The sequence below is a fragment of the Clupea harengus genome, chromosome 16 (assembly GCF_900700415.2).
Source record: "Clupea harengus chromosome 16, Ch_v2.0.2, whole genome shotgun sequence".
NCBI classification, from domain to species: domain Eukaryota; kingdom Metazoa; phylum Chordata; class Actinopteri; order Clupeiformes; family Clupeidae; genus Clupea; species Clupea harengus.
Window position 1 is genome coordinate 13,321,127 of NC_045167.1, and position 15,754 is coordinate 13,336,880.

Below are 15,754 nucleotides of genomic sequence, written 5' to 3' on the forward strand. Positions count from 1 at the left end.
GGAGATGGAGCTAGAGAGGATAGAGTGGGAGAGAAGGAGGCAGGAAATGATCGAGAGAGCGAGGATGGGGGGATTCGATGGAGAGACGGATGATCTGTTTCAGTTGGGCATTCTCAAGGTGAGACAGCAGATAAGCCACACATCCTTCCTCAATCCTTTACCTGCACACATCAGTTACCTAGGGAGGGGGTCACCTGTACTTTACATGGCATCCATTTTACATGTGGCATCGTATAGTAGATTTTTGGTTTCCCTCTAGCTAACTGTACTAGGTCAAATGAGTTTCTGACTTACTGCTGTTTGTCTTTTTGAAGGGTGCCCCAGGAGAGGATGGCAAACCTGGCCCAAAGGTAATCCTTTTGTGAAAATCACTTTATGCATTCATACAAGGGAGTTATCCAATAAACACAAGCGCTGTATTAATGGATTGGGATCCCAAAGGTTGGGTAATTTAACTTTTCTTCCGGTAAGTACAAGTTATCAGAATCAGCTTGGGACAAATAAACCAAAACAAAGTGCTAGAACCCCAGTAAGATTATTGCCCTATTCATATAGGTAATAGGTTGTTCTACCCACTAGTAAAGCTGTCAGTATAAAATCATTACCCCTAGCAGCCTTACCATTTATCTTGGAGCTTAATTCCTCAGTTGAAAATGGAGCTAACCACTTCTTTGTCTGTGCCCAGTCTACACCCATGTAAACTGTGAAAACACAACATATGTGTCATATTAAGCTGTAAATGAAGTACAAATTTGAGTTGGTTAGAGCTTCATTTGTGAGGTGCCAAGCATCTCATCCTCATCGGATGTGTCACTTCCCTGTCCACCCACGTCTCCACCTCTTACGTCATAGGCGGAATGCTCACTCGGAATTCTGGGAAATTTACCCTTGTCACTCAAAGTGCGCTGGGCACAGGCACAGCCCCTGAGTTGGCCTTTGATGTCCTCCTCAATTCTATTTTTACTCAAGCATGACGAATGGGCTTAATCTGGATATTAATAATTCTCTCTGTAAAGACTTCTTTTTTTTTCAATGGTGATTCTGAGTTGAGAGTTTCTTAGCCCTGCCTCTCTGTCTGTCTTTTTCATACGTGGATGAGAAAAAGGCACAATAAAAGTGTTGAATAGCTCGCTGTCCCCTTTTTTGTGTTTCTTTAGGGTGAAATTGGAGAGAGTGGACAGAAGGTGAAAGCTTTTTTTTTACACTGAAATGATTTTTGTTACGTTGAATTAATAAGTTAATTGAATTATCACATTAAATGAAGCAAAAAGAAATGTCCTGTGAGGGAAGAAATAAGTGCAAGTGCTAACATTCTATGTCCGTAGGGAGAACCAGGAGTTGGTCATCGTGGTCCAGTTGGTCAGGCTGGTCCACCTGGTCATAAGGTGATCTCTGGTTTCAGTTACCTTGAACTGTTAGCATACCATTCCTTTATCCTTAGAAGAAAATTAGTTATCTATAATGTCTGCTAAAAAAAAAGTATGTTTTCACATCACATGATTATACACAGTTCGATCCAAAAGCAGGGAGAAAAAACTGTCCCGTTCTCCTCCCTATGAACAGGGTGAGCCAGGCGAGCCAGGACCTCCTGGCGCTCAGGGCATCCAGGGTATCCGAGGCAACCTTGGAATCCCGGGTTCCCATGGGTCACGAGGGCCACCAGGAAACCCTGGGGAGCCAGGCAGAGAGGTCAGGGGTCACTTCATTCCTCGATTTGGGCTTTATTCAGAATGTGGCTGTGACAATGTGTTTTGTTCAGAAAACTGTGAATATAATACAGTAATGATTGACATCTCTCAATGGACACAGGGCGACAAAGGGAGGAGGGGAAAAAATGGAACACCAGGCTCTCCAGGACCACCTAGTTCTCCAGGACAGCCGGTAGCTACAACAGTTACCCTCTACTTGTGTCTGAGAGAGATATAGAGCAATGAAGGGATAGATGGATAGAATTAGGAGGAGGGGAAACAATCAGAGAGAGGGAATATTCTCGCTTGTATATCCAGTAGAGATGATGTGTGTCTCTTGTTTAAAGGGTGCCCCGGGAGAACCAGGGACTAAAGGTGACAAGGTAACATTAAGTGATGCACTCTTTGTTTACAGTGTAAGAGAGTTTATTTGGATCTGTGCCTCATACTTAAATATCCTTTCATGTATCCCTTGCATCTTTCCCAACTAGGGTGACAGCATCCCGGGAGAGCCAGGCGAGAGGGGGGTGGCAGGTTTGCCCGGGCGTCGGGTAAGACAGTCACATTCATGAGATGGGGAATTTCCTAAATTAGGAGAAAAATTAATAATTTCCATGACCACTTTTAAGTAGCTTTGTTGCAGGAAACGTTATAGTCTGAAGTTGTTCCTCACGGCTGTGTTTTTTTCTTAAATCACAGGGTCCTAAGGGAACAACGGGAGCTAATGGACTGCCTGGACCCATAGTCAGTTAAGCCTATCACTTACTGAGCTTATTTTTTACTTTACAGTTACATGTAACCTTTAGCATGATGTAAGAGAGCAAGGATAGTAGACATGATGCTACTGAGATCTTTTAAACTGTAGTTGAATGAGAATGCATTCCTGTAGATATAGACCCTGCATAGTTTGGTACCCCGCTCAGGACTCAAGCTCATGGATATTCTGAATGTCCTCCCATGTGGGATTGTCTGATCTGAGACTTTCCCCTCTATCGTCATTGTTACAGAGTCCCAAGGGCTTAGCGGGAACCAAAGGAGAAAAGGTAAGATGGTGGTGATGATGATGATGATGATGATGATGATGATGATGATTCATGTCTGTTAAGATGTCAGCCAGTCGCTAGGCAGGCATTCGATTTAGAGGTCATGTCTCCTTTTGACTCCTGTGGAAGTATTAAACTTTAAAAGGGGCATAGAATGAAAAAAGTTAGAGGAGTTTTTCCATGACTTTGACTGGGTTACCTTGCATGTCTGAATGGAGGCCATCAAAAGCACCTCACTCCTCTCATCTGTATTGAGTCGTCTGCTGTTCCCCACCCTTAGTCTCTTCAAAAGCCTTAAAGTCACTTGCTCTCCATTTTTAAATATCTTGCTGTCAATATCGCACAGCCAGTGTGCATAACAATTTTATATATGAACGTAAAGCTGACTTGGCATTTAAACAGATAGTGAGGCGAAGCCACTTTTATTTATTTAAGACTATAAATGATGACACAGTAATGGTTATGGATGGTGAATGGTATTTGATTTTCCACCAAGCAACATTATGTTCTCAGTATACTCACCTAATATATTTTTATACCCCTTCTGTCTCACTCATAATATTCCCAGTAATCATTTCATACATTTTGAATCTCATTGACAGGGTGGCCGTGGCCTTCCTGGGATCAGGGGAGAGAGGGTAAAGAACAAACTGCATTAATAATAATAAAAGTGGAATAAAAAGTTTAAACTCGCATGGGAAGCATTAGTCTGTGTGATGTGTCCTCTCTGCTCAGGGCAGTCCCCTCACAGTTCCTGGCCCTCGCGGTTACAAAGGGTTCAAAGGGGAAACGGTAAGGAATCTGTTCTACCGGTGCAGTATGATTAAAACACATCATAGGGTTTGTTTATTTGTTTATTTATCCTTATTTGTTAAATGTATCCTAATCTGGTAACTCCCCACTGGTAAAAGTTTATTTTACGGTGCGAGTACATTCTATGCTTATCTCACATCATGTCTCTCTTTGTTATTGGCACTGTGTATTATTTCTGTACACTGTTATTTGTGTACATTGTTATGTCTGTACACTGTTATTTGTGTACATTGTTATTTCTGTACACTGTTATTTGTGAACATTGTTATTTGTGTACAGTGTTCTTAGAAGCTCTTATGGAAAGCTATAGTTGTGAATGTCTGTATGTTACTTAGGGTGAGAAAGGACCTCCGGGCTTCGATGGAGATAAAGGAGAAAAAGGGGAAGATGGTCCTCCAGGAGGGAAGGTATGGCTCACCTCAGAGCATGAGAATGAATGGCGCACCTGTATTTAGAGATAAAGCGGGAATATTACGCAATGACGTGGATACAAGGAGTATGACAGGTCTCCTGCCCATTCAATAATTTTTTATTTTTTTATTTTATAATTATACATATTGTGAAGGGAGTCAGAAAATTGAAGGTAGTCATTACCTCATCATTGTGTCATTTCCTTTTTGCACTGAAGGGCTTAAAGGGAGAAACTGGCTCCAAAGGTGCTGTAGGTCCGTTTGGAGCCAGAGGAGCCGTAGGTCAGAAGGTTGGTGAGCAAACAGCACAACCATCAATCCAGCACCATCTGGTATTGGTGGCTTTCAGTTGCTGATAATTACAAACGTGTTGTTTGTTGTTTCGACACAAAAGCATGACGGCATTTCTTTTGCTCTCGTAGGGAGACCAAGGCGAGCCAGGAGTCGATGGTGAAGCGGTAAGTCTTGATGGAATTCTGGTGGTTTTTAAAGTTGATGGCGACAGTGATGGGAATTTAAAAGGTGCCCCCTCTGTTGTGTGCAGGGTCGTAATGGAGTAGATGGATTGGACGGGGAGAAGGGAGACAAAGGGGACATGGGTCCGGAGGGACTGAAGGGGAGTCAGGTGAGTGTGGGGGGCTAGTGTTTAAGGAAGTTAACAACAGCCAGATTAGTTGTTTTATGAAATGTCATTGCTGTTTCATACCATATTGAATAGTCTGTTACACTGAGAGAAGAGCCGACACTTTCTTTGTTGTGATATGTTCTCAAACAGGGTGAGATGGGAGAGCCTGGTTTGCCAGGGGCCACAGGGGAGAAAGGAGAGAAAGTAATAAAACTGTTGAAAAAACAAAGTTTTTTTTATTTTCTTTTTAAGAAATAATTATAGGCTTTATTAGGCTGTCTTCGACAAGCAGATGTTCTTTATGATACTATAATCTTGGGTTATTTTGTTTCTAATGGGCTCTAATTGTTGCAGGGAATGCGAGGTTTACCTGGTCGCATGGGCAGTCCAGGCATGCATGGACATCTGGTGAGATATTGCACACGGTCAGGTTCATAGAAATGCAGCAGTAGTTCATGTTTGAAAACATGTGTTTTGCTGTCTTAGGGTGATCTAGGGGTGCCAGGCAGTCCTGGCCTTCCAGGCCTCAATGGGCTTACTGGGCGAAAGGTAAGGGTGATGGTGATGGTGATGGTGATGATGGTGACGAAGAAGACACAGTGTGATCACTATCATCCTTAGTATCAGGTAGAAACCTCAATGTCTTGGTGGATGGATGCTAATTCCCTTGTTGTTCTGTAGGGTGAAAAAGGAGATGAGGGTTTTAATGGAACTCATGGATCACCTGGGCAGCAAGGGGCGAAGGTACAGCCTAAACGAGTGGCACAGTATTGGGTATTGTATGGATTTTCCTTCCCCGTTTTCCCCTTTTTCACTAACCTCTTTTTTTCCTGCCCAGGGGGAGAGAGGATTTCCCGGTTTCCCCGGATTCAAGGGATCTGCTGGAGCCTCAGGGGCCTCTGGAGCACGGGGTCGCCCGGGGCCACTCGGCCTCAAAGGAGACACAGGACCAAAGGTAGTGCCAACGCGCTTGCACACACACACACACAGAGAGAGAGCGAGAGAGAGAGAGAGAGAGAGAAAGAGAGAGAGAGAGAGAGAGAGACATACACATGGACACACATGCACACAAAACTAAGAAAAAAAGCTCACTTATCCATAGTCATGCCCACCAGTCAGTCTTCTGACCTAGAGAAACCAGTCTCTGAGACTTTTTGAGCTCACTGACACAAAAGAAGCCGTAATGGCAACGAAGCAAGGCAGACTTAATTACGGCCGTGTTCACGTCACAGTGGATTGCCAGTAGGATGGGAGGAGATAAAAGTAGCCCGTCGTATGGCAGTTGCGAAGGGGAGAAGTAGGACATTGTAATTAACATAGTGGCATTAATCAGCTATTTCTGAAGAGATGGGTACTGAAATCCCTGACAAAGCAGTGGACAAACATCCCTGTTTAGCAACAATTAGAAGCCTCCTGACGCTGATTGAAGTGGATCATGGTTTCCGGTCTCGGGGAGATCGAAGGGAGAAAAAAACATGCAGCAATGTGTATTTATAGGTTCATCTACAGTGCAGAGAGGAATAATTAATGGCTGGGAGTCCTGTGAGGCTCATTAGGTCTGCTTGTTTCAAACAATATTTACCTACTAAATTACATTTGCGCTGTGTTTATCAGTTGTTATTGTTTAGCAGCAGCTGAGTTATGTATTTCATTGAAGTTTGTGAAACAGTAGACTGTCTCTGTGTTCCTCGAAGACTTGACTTTGTTTAATACCCATATTTACATTGTAACCAAGTAGAGGAAAGAGGAAAGCGAAGGAATACATTTTCTACATATTACTGCTCTCTTGAAATATCACTAGCCACCATGCCATTGCTATCCGCATGCTCTAGCTATTGGTTCACCCCGGTGATTCCACATGGGGAAATTCTGTAAAGCTGGTTGCTAAAGTGGGATCACAAAAGCACTCTCCAAGTGTCTCTCTGTAGGACCAAGCAAACAGTTTGGTTTTGTTGAGTGGTCAGGCATATTTAATCAGAGTTTGCAGTGCCGACAAAATGTGTTTGTTGCACCCAGCAGTGCTCCCCGAACGTCCATATTGTCCTTCGTAGCTGTCTGGTGTGGTGTGTAACGTCTCTCTTAAACTCTCCTCTCTCAGGGGGAGAAGGGCAGAAGAGGCCGGGGCAAGGCGTGCGTGAGGGGCCTTTCTGGGACTCCGGGACAAAGAGGGCAAAATGTAAGGATGAAGTCTTTTCTCATCATAGTAGTGTGGCTATGGAAAGAAGGATGGCTGATTGATGTGTTGTGTGTTCTGGGGTTCTCGACAGGGAGAACCTGGACCAGAAGGAACCAAAGGAGAAAAAGGGGAAACAGGACTCTCTGTAGGTATCTCAGCTTTTCCAACAGATGGTTCAATTTTAGAGACCCACCTGTAGCACTTTGTTCCGTAGGATTTAGTCTTGTGAGTGAGAGCTAAGAGAGATGTTTACAATTTTTCGTTTTTTAGGTGGAAGAGGTGAAGGAGCTTGTGACCGATGAGGTGGTGAAAAAGTGTGGTGAGTGTGTGTGTGTGTGTGTGTGTGTGTGTGTGTGTGTGTGTGTGAGAGGGTCAGTTCACAAGTGTGCCTTTATTTTTGTGTGAGTGTGTTTGTATGTGTGTGTGTGTATGTGTGTGTTTGTATGTGTGTGTGTGTTTGTGTCTGTTCTGGAACCCCTGCTGATGTTGCATGGAAACCCCACAAGAAGCGCCATCTGTTGTGTTCCTCAGCTCTCTCACTGTGGAACAGACTGCCCAAACCAGGGGGGCTGCAACCATTCACAAAGACTGACCTCACTAAAAACAAACCCATTCGCACTAAACAACTACTAGCCTAAGGGCTGTCACTTAAACATACATTCCACCAAATAACCGACAATCTTAAACACTGGAAAGTGTACGTTTTAATGTAAAAAAAAAAATTAAAAAAAAAGTATTACAGAGAGATGTCATCATTAATTCAGATGTTTTTAGAGTGTCATTTTTATTATGCTAACTTTGTTGAGATATGAGATATAACTGAGAGATATAACTGTCTCTAAAACGTGAAATTCACTGTTTGTGTGTATTTTGTGTGATTAATATTAACTCTTTCAGGGAAGGACATTTTGGTGCTGGTGAACTCCCAGGACCCAGATGCAGAGGAGAGTGACCGGTTGCCTGGGACCATGTTCTCCACTCTCATACGCAGCGAGCCTGGTGAAGATGATGATGATGATGATGATGAAGACGGAGAGGAAGAGGAGCAGACAGACGCCAGACTGAACAACGAAGACCACGAGGCAACTACTGTTAGTCCAACCACCCCAGCTACAGAGGCATCAACAGCCTCCTCTAACCTAACAGGTGAGCCGACTGAAGGACTCCTTCTTTGGCCTTCCCTTCACTGGGTTGTTTTAATGAGCAGTCCTATAGGTATAGGAACAGTCCTGTAGTCAACAGTCATGCATGATGTAAATACACTATAATGACATATCTCGTTATTTCTGTTCACATATTGTAGTCTGATTAGACTAAGGCAGAAAGAGAAATGCCACACAACACCAGCAAATTTTGCACAAAAGACATTTTTTCTTGGTCACAATGAAATGCAGAAAGAGATTACATTCATGTTGGTCCAAGTGTTCAAATGTATCAACATAAACCTAGCTCGCAACCTCCCATATCTTATGCATTCCCTATCATGTAGGCTACTGGTCACTTTTGCTGTTACGTTTTATGCATCAGGTTCTTTCCCTGTCTCTGGGATATCCCATATCATCAGTATATCGACACATACGTGACTGTAGCCTTGTGTTACGCAAACGCAAAGATTTGTATATGACCACTCTCTCCCATTAATCCAGTGCTCAGCACTTCCACTCACCTGTTTGGCTCTGCTGGAGTGCTGAATGCATCGACTGCACCAAATAGCCTGAAGTTTGTTCCCAGAATAATTCTAAGTAAAAAAGCCATGTTAAGGATAACATTGTAATCTAATTAACATCCTAATATGCTGTTGCAGTAAAAGCTTCAGATAATTTTTCCCACGCACCACAAAGACATTAATGATGACGTTAAAAAGTATCTATAAGTCATTGTAGCACTCTTTATAACTATGTATAACATCTCCACAATGACTCATAACTACCTTTCTGATACGTTATGTCAGTTAATTATAAATGGTTATAATCTAAGATAGAATGATGCATTATAAACGTATCAGAATGGTGGTTATGAGTCATTTACATTTAGTCATTTAGCAGACGCTTTTGTCCAAAACGACGTACAAGGGAGAGAATAGTCAAGCTACGAGCAATAGAACCTGGTGTAACAATAAATACTACTTTACATAAGAAATATAACAAAATGAAAAAAATCATACCTGCACAGACGGCAGTGCCAAACGACGCTCACTAGAAGAGCGCAGCATCCTGGGTGTAACATTTGCCCTTACAAGAGCATTTAAGTAGGTGGGAGAACCATCAAGCACTCTGTAGGCAAGCATAAGTGACTTGAACTTAATGCAAGCAGCTACAGGCAGCCAGTGGAGGTAAATGAGTAGCGGGGTGACGTGTGCCCTTTTCGGTTGGTTAAACACCAGACGCGCCGCCGCGTTATGGATCATTTGTAGTGGTTTCACCACGCAAGCCAGCAGGCCCGTTAGGAGGGCGTTGCAGTAATCAAGGCGGGAACTCACCAGGGTTTGCACCAGCAGCTGGGTATAATGGAGTCATTGTGGAGATGTTATACATAGTTATAAAGAGTGCTACAATGACTTATAGCTACTTTTTAACGTCATCATTAATGTCCTTATAGGACCTTATGAAGGCAGGCTTCATAGAAAGTGTTACCTGACAGATAGACTGACGATCACATATTTATAATGCATTATTCCATCTTAAATTATAACCATTCATAATGAACTGATATAATGTATCATAAAGGTGGTTATGAGTCATTGTGAAGACATTATACGTAGTTATAATGATTGCTACAATGACTTATAGCTACTTTATAAGTCATTATTAAGGCCCTTATAATGCCCTTATAGGGCTTTATAAAGCTAGGCGTCATAGAAAGTGTTACCACGTGTTCTTTTTTGTGCAACAAAGTACGCATGTGCTGCCATTTTCACCAGCCGTTTCCGCCCTGGCACTACGTTAGGGCCCCTTGTGTGAATGATCGAGACCGAGACATGAAGAGGGAGAGTTATCTTTGGATTAGCAGGAGTCCGACTGCTTGAGTGTCTGCATGGCTCAATGGAGAGCCCAGCCTTCAGGCACAGTCTGTGACAGCCCCAATCCCCCTCCACTCATTCTGACTGGAGAGAAAAAAGAAATGAAACAGAAATATAGAAATGTTCGAGAGGTACATTATGTTCATTCATCAGGAACACTCACAGCCCTTTGTTGTTTCTTGTTAGATTTCCTGTTTCACAAATCTAGGGACAGTTACTCGTAATAGCTGCATATGGCATCATGTCTGTTCAGTGTAAAAATTATTAACTAGACTGGAAATAACATATGAGTTATTCAGCAAATTGATGTTGGTCATCAGACAAATACGTGAGCACTATTTTTGGAGCTGTGGTGGTGGTTTATGTACCAAAAGCCCAAAGAGTTTTCCTTCTAGACAGCTAGTTACACTGGATGTCCCCATTTCCACACATAATTCAATGCATTTATCATGTATGGTGAAACACCTCTAATAGTCTGTATCTAACTGATAAATCCAATCCAAGTCTTTCTGTCTTTGGCAAGGTATTTAATGTTTGCATAGTGATATCTATTTCCTTCTCAACAGGTACCAGATTTCTATATATGCAATATCAACTGTGAATAGTACTTTTTGTATTTGTGTTTTTGGTTTGTATTTGTGTAGTTGTTTTTTTGTACTTTGTTGTTGTCTTTTATCTTGTGCACCCGACGGCAAGCCAAGTTTTGCACCTTGGATAATAAAATGACTGAACTGATAGCCTCCAAAGAGATATGTCTCTTTATATAGTCTTTTATCAAAGATTTCCATGTCTAAGAACTTTTTCAAACACTGTGATGTTGTGAAGGGGAAAGCCTACAGTGCCTCTAATGACATTATAGCCAGTCGTGAGAAGGCTCTGCAGACGTTCCGTCATTATTTATTAACCTGCCAGCAGAGCTGACCATGACTGTGTGAGAGGCTTGCGTCACATCACACTTAGCCTTAACCTACTGAATCACTCTGAATGCGCTAAACTCACACATTTTCTTTTATAGACGTCAATGGAAGGACGAGGAAGAAGCGAGGAGAGAAGAGACGTGTCCTCCGACACACTTCAGGTAGCCCAGACATCCTCCAGGAGAGTACTTCTTTTACCTCCTTTCTTTCTCACTCTCTCACTCCTGTCTGATGATGTTTTGCTGATAAAGAACGAGAGGGAGAGAAACTATGACACTAAGGTTTTACTTACCATAATCCAATAGAAATATAAATTAGGAATAGAATGATTATATGTAGGTTTATAAATATATAAGTCAGGCAGACAAATGAGGTATTTCAGAATTAAGCCTCTGGGCAGCTTGTATATTGAGATGGAAGCTAAGACAAAGGCAAAGCAATGGTAAAGGCAAAAACAAGGGCAAATCTGTTCCCTTCCTCCCAGGCGTCTCCACAGATGCCTGCCTGGAGCCTATGTCTGAGGGACACTGCTCTGAGTACGTTCTGCTGTGGTACTACCACCTGCGCTCCGGAGGGTGCCGCCCTTTCGTCTACGGTGGCTGTGGGGGGACAAGAAACCGTTTTACCTCCAAACAGGAATGTCAGATGCTTTGTGTCCAGGGTCAGAAAGGTAAGCAGTGAAGATGAGTGGTGTTTTCCCAATAAAGATTTAATAATGAGTTCTCCAATCTTGGGGGCTAGGACTTTAAGAAGTTACCCCTTTTTACATTACTGCTTGTGTCTTTTCTTTCACAGCTTCAGAGTCCAGGTGAAAATAATCCTGCGAATAGACTTCACAGTCTATGTAAATAATAACTGTATGATCCTTACGGTCTTGGTCTGTCTTATTGTTGAATTCCACTGACACTTAATATGAGAAACTGTAATGGAACTGTTATGTTTTCGTTGCACTGTTGCACTATATGACGTTTCAATTAAAGTCTTCCGAATTTGTTACACTTTAATTTGTCAGCGGTACTCTGGTACTCATGTTTTATTTGTATTATCTCTTTTATATTTTGTATCTTGACTGTCTGAATATGTTGAAATTAAAACTCAAATAAGTGGCACTTCATTTCAATGTTTCCTTCGGGATCAACTCTTTGCCTTCCTTGCACCCTACCTCATTCGTACGTGGGTGTGGATGAAATCATCAGTTTAATGAATAAAGGCAAATATGAATGAGTCAGTGGTGTTTTAGTGATACATTGTACTGCCTGTGTGATCAATTTACTCAATGATATGGCACATCTTTGGTTTGTTGTGAGCATGTGCGTACGCATGTGTGAGTTTGTGAACTGGCATGTGATCAAATCGTGATCTCTCCCACGTTCAATTTAATTTGTGTGTGTGTGTGTGTGTGTGTGTGTGTGTGTGATGCGATCGTGACCTCTCCCACACTCATTCTTGGACAGTCGTATCCAAGCTTGGCCCTGTTAATGGTGTGGAGGTTGCCACTTTGGCTCCTCTTCAGCATGTTGTTCCTGGGTCGTGTCTGGACAGAGTCTCTGGAGAGCTAGCTTGTGGGAGAACCCTCCAGCTTGCTGGCATTATTTGGGCAGTCTGTTTATGACCACAGTGAACCCTCATGGGACGGTGCTCCAAATACTTGTTGTACAGAAAAAATAACTATATTAAGCCTATCAATGCTTTCTCTGGTGCCTTTTGCTGTGGTGGTGTCCTCACCTTAATGATATTCCCGAGCTTGTGTATTTCACCTTCACAGTCACCTCGCTTATATAACCCCTGACCATAATGGCCTCTTTGAAGAGTGCAGTGCATCTAACGTCTGCATATGTCCTATCAGGAGGGGGCGCCGCCGTGGCAGGCTGTTCTCCAGATTAGAGCGCAGTAGGTGATCTGAGCTACATGTCATTTTCAGAGGACATGCCACCACACACCACAAGAAATTTCGTTCCCGGAGAGACCTGACTGTGCCAAGAGAGGCAATTTAATATGGGACAGTGGCGTGTACATTTGAATAATCTTTCTATATTAGAACGATATGATACTTAATACGCTCAAAGAACCTCCACGATCTGTTAAAGTCGCAATATACATTCCCAAAACGCGCAAATATCAGTTGGTTTCATTTATCCCACTTTTTCCAAAGATGCTATGCTTGCTACTGATAAAAACGGTTTTACTAAGTGTATGTTTAATGCTGCGATGACACCACTGCAAATGGTACAAAGCAGAACACTCAATCATGGGCACTTTATGTCCGTGGTTAATGTTACAGACTAATGCAGTAATTCATAATTACACATCGGCAAGTTTGAGTCGTCATTGTCCGGCTGTCACCGGTACTTCTCCACACATAAAAAGTAATTATCTTCTCCTTCATGTTATAGAGGGTAACGGATACTTGTCATAAACTCACACTATGAGGTCTAAAGAAACATATATCGTCGATATGCCAATTTAATTCTGCCTGCTCGATTGAATATCCTCCCAGGAGATTTCAGTCTCGTGCGCAAGGAGCTGTCCAGTGCTATATTTGGCGCCGGAAACATTTTCTCCTTACATTAGCCTACGCAGTTGAGGGCCACTGTATTCTAAACATTACGTATAACTATAGCTTATCTCGATAAACTAAACGAACAAACTAAACTTGCTGGACGCAAGCTCGTTTTACCGCCGTCAATCTGTATTGGGAGGTAACCAATAACGTATGACGTTTGTGCTGGCGCACGGGCGCCGTGTAATTGAACAGTACTAAATGGATGCCACCGAGACTGGTTGGTAAATACAGTTGAGAAACAGTTCTGAAAGGACGATAGCATACATTTCAGTTTGGGATTGTCACTTATCACTATTTTCTTGTAGTCATCTTGCCATCTCTGAGCCTGTTTGCAACGTGTACTGTGCAACTAGAGGAGCGACACCAAGGTAAGTTGAGTTGATTTGACCAAGATTTGAGTTGTAACAGGTTAAACACGTACTGTTGTAAAGCAAATGGACGTGGTGCTATTGTAGCGATGACTATAAAAAATGTGCCTGATTGGGTAGATAACCATTTGTACGTCTTTGGGTACATGTGCGCATTGTCCCAATGGTGCAGTTAAGTTGATGTTTTACTGTTACGCACATAATCAGTAGGGTAACATCTTAAAAAATATTACAAATCTGTAACCTTCTATTGTTATTGCGGTATGGTCTATAAAATCACTAGAAATCTAATACTGCAATGCTGCATTTAATCCACAGAACAGCACAATGCCGCTCGTGAGAACGCTGCTCCTTCTGGCTGTCCTTTGCGCACCCAGCTCAAGTCTATGCTTCCGACTGTATGAAACCGAATCTAACTTTTTGTGCAGCAATGATGTCCTTTCCGGAGCTAAGAGTAATGAGCAGCCCAACAACGTGCTTTTAGACAGACGGGGCTTCCTCATTGGGTCCGAAGAGAACGGCGCCGAATCTGCGGAATCTCGCGAAAAAAGGACATACCCAGCACCTAACTACAGATTCCTCAGCCACACACAGCTGAGGAGTAAGATGTACAGGAACAGCGCAAAGGGCAACCGGCGCAGTAAGGTTACCCTCTCCCTAGATGTTCCGACCAACATCATGAACATCCTTTTCGACATTGCCAAAGCCAAGAACCTGCGAGCCAAGGCGGCAGACAACGCTCGTTTGATGGCAAAGATTGGAAAGAGAAAGTGAATCAATAGATACCAAATGACTTTTAATGATAGTTCATTTATTCGTTCTTGTGTCATTTTTCTTATCCTGGCGAAGATCTCTGAGTTCACAAGTTTGCTTGACCGACAAGCGTTAGCCTACAGAGACAGGCATATCCTGACTGATAAATGTCGTCTGTGAACGTTTCCATGTGCGCAAAGAAAAAGAGAAAATTATTCATGGACATTCAGCTTCGTTGTTAAAACGGACATAAACCCTGTAGTCCATCTCCATGCTTGCAATAATGCGCTGAAGTTATGAAGAATAACACTGACTATTGTTTTCTGCCTAAGCAGGGTAGGAAATAAAATCATCTGAATAATTGAAATCAAATCTTATTAAGGGGCAACAAAGAATAATGTGGCCATTCAGTCGGCTCTGCTTGGGTATATGGAAATAAACTTTATATTAAGGAAGCATTATGGAGTTTTGGTCTAAAAAGCATACAAAAACCTTGCAAACACCACCAACAGCCCAGTTGGCACTTGTTGGCGCATTTTGGAGATATTGTTGGTGATGTGCTGTGAAGGCTTTTCTTACATTTTCGCGGGGTACCGACCCGAACCACAGAACAACATATTTGGAACAACAGATGTTTTTCAGATTCCATCAAACTTAATTTGATACCAAAAGTAGTTGTTCATAAAAAACACACCTTAAAAAGTGACAGATTGGTGCATAGTGTTGCTTAGTGACATAAAATGTAAGTACTCCAGGGGCGCAGATGGCACTGGGGACAGGGGGGGACATGCCCCCCCCAGATTCATAGTGACCCCGATCCGTCCCCACCACTCTCCCTACGTAAGGCGACAATTATCAGTTAATAACTCTGCACAGCTGATTAGGCGATGTTAGCGTCCCCCCCTAGTTCAAAAATCCCATCTGCACCGCTGAAGTACTCATCCATAAGTCTCATACTATTAGACGTTTTGCTATTTTGCTCATGTGTATGAAGTTACATAAACACGAATTACTTTTGCGTTTTAATTTCGATTCTCTATTGTGGATTACAGAGAGACAAATATCTCATAACAGTCCACCCTATGACTTAAAAGTTGACAAAAGTTGTTTACTTGGCGCAAACAATGGTGATGGCGCAATGTGTAATATGATAATAAATGTAGGCTATACTTAAGTAAAATGAGCGCACGGAGGAAAATCATCGAATATTTTTATATTTGGAAGGACTATTTATTTTCCTTTAATAAATAAAGGCAGATGAAATAAACATAGTTTCATCTCATTTTCATGTCCATCTCACGTTTGACTATCTCATTCTGTATCTGTATCTTGAACATTTCTGTCATTAAGTCAATTAATGTATAGAAGTCGAGATGGCT

At 42.3% G+C, this 15,754-nt stretch overlaps 3 protein-coding genes across 6 annotated transcripts; all 3 read left to right on the forward strand.

Annotated features, from left to right (window-relative positions):
- On the forward strand, nt 1–2,513 carry LOC122133591 (collagen alpha-2(VIII) chain-like). The gene is made up of 8 exons (XM_042710078.1): nt 1–118; nt 315–350; nt 1,158–1,184; nt 1,326–1,385; nt 1,564–1,881; nt 2,036–2,071; nt 2,180–2,239; nt 2,388–2,513. Exons 1-8 carry the CDS (start codon nt 5–7, stop codon nt 2,439–2,441), a joined length of 705 nt encoding a protein of 234 aa, XP_042566012.1. The 5' UTR covers nt 1–4; the 3' UTR covers nt 2,442–2,513.
- A 146-nt stretch (nt 2,514–2,659) lies between these two features.
- On the forward strand, nt 2,660–11,879 carry si:dkey-117n7.5 (uncharacterized protein LOC559444 homolog). Of its 4 annotated transcripts, none has more exons than XM_031582870.2 (18): nt 2,660–2,731; nt 3,334–3,369; nt 3,467–3,523; nt 3,880–4,049; nt 4,173–4,244; nt 4,377–4,412; nt 4,499–4,783; nt 4,934–4,987; nt 5,066–5,128; nt 5,261–5,323; nt 5,418–5,534; nt 6,678–6,755; nt 6,847–6,900; nt 7,026–7,074; nt 7,653–7,901; nt 10,790–10,852; nt 11,176–11,361; nt 11,487–11,879. In XM_031582870.2, exons 7-18 carry the CDS (start codon nt 4,736–4,738, stop codon nt 11,501–11,503), a joined length of 1,041 nt encoding a protein of 346 aa, XP_031438730.1. In that variant the 5' UTR covers nt 2,660–2,731; nt 3,334–3,369; nt 3,467–3,523; nt 3,880–4,049; nt 4,173–4,244; nt 4,377–4,412; nt 4,499–4,735; the 3' UTR covers nt 11,504–11,879. The 4 variants fall into 4 exon arrangements, with proteins under 4 accessions (XP_031438730.1, XP_042566046.1, XP_042566045.1 ...); XM_042710112.1 differs by having other exon boundaries at nt 3,880–3,951; nt 4,173–4,286; XM_042710111.1 differs by having other exon boundaries at nt 3,880–3,951.
- A 1,496-nt stretch (nt 11,880–13,375) lies between these two features.
- Nucleotides 13,376–14,833, forward strand: ucn3l (urocortin 3, like). Its single transcript, XM_012824472.3, has 2 exons — nt 13,376–13,622; nt 13,941–14,833. The coding sequence occupies exon 2, from the start codon at nt 13,950–13,952 to the stop codon at nt 14,394–14,396; it is 447 nt and encodes a 148-aa protein (XP_012679926.1). The 5' UTR covers nt 13,376–13,622; nt 13,941–13,949; the 3' UTR covers nt 14,397–14,833.
- Nucleotides 14,834–15,754: the final 921 nt, after the last annotated feature.

Coding starts and splice junctions, on each gene's coding strand:
- LOC122133591 (XM_042710078.1), top strand. CDS start 5: ATGGAGCTAGAGAGGATAGAGTGGGAGAGAAGGAGGCAGGAAATGATC. Junction 1,386..1,563: donor CTGGTCCACCTGGTCATAAG/GTGATCTCTGGT, acceptor CCCTATGAACAG/GGTGAGCCAGGCGAGCCAGG. Junction 2,072..2,179: donor CAGGGACTAAAGGTGACAAG/GTAACATTAAGT, acceptor TTTCCCAACTAG/GGTGACAGCATCCCGGGAGA.
- si:dkey-117n7.5 (XM_031582872.2), top strand. CDS start 4,736: ATGGGAGAGCCTGGTTTGCCAGGGGCCACAGGGGAGAAAGGAGAGAAA. Junction 5,129..5,260: donor ATGGGCTTACTGGGCGAAAG/GTAAGGGTGATG, acceptor GTTGTTCTGTAG/GGTGAAAAAGGAGATGAGGG. Junction 10,853..11,175: donor TGTCCTCCGACACACTTCAG/GTAGCCCAGACA, acceptor CCTTCCTCCCAG/GCGTCTCCACAGATGCCTGC.
- ucn3l (XM_012824472.3), top strand. CDS start 13,950: ATGCCGCTCGTGAGAACGCTGCTCCTTCTGGCTGTCCTTTGCGCACCC.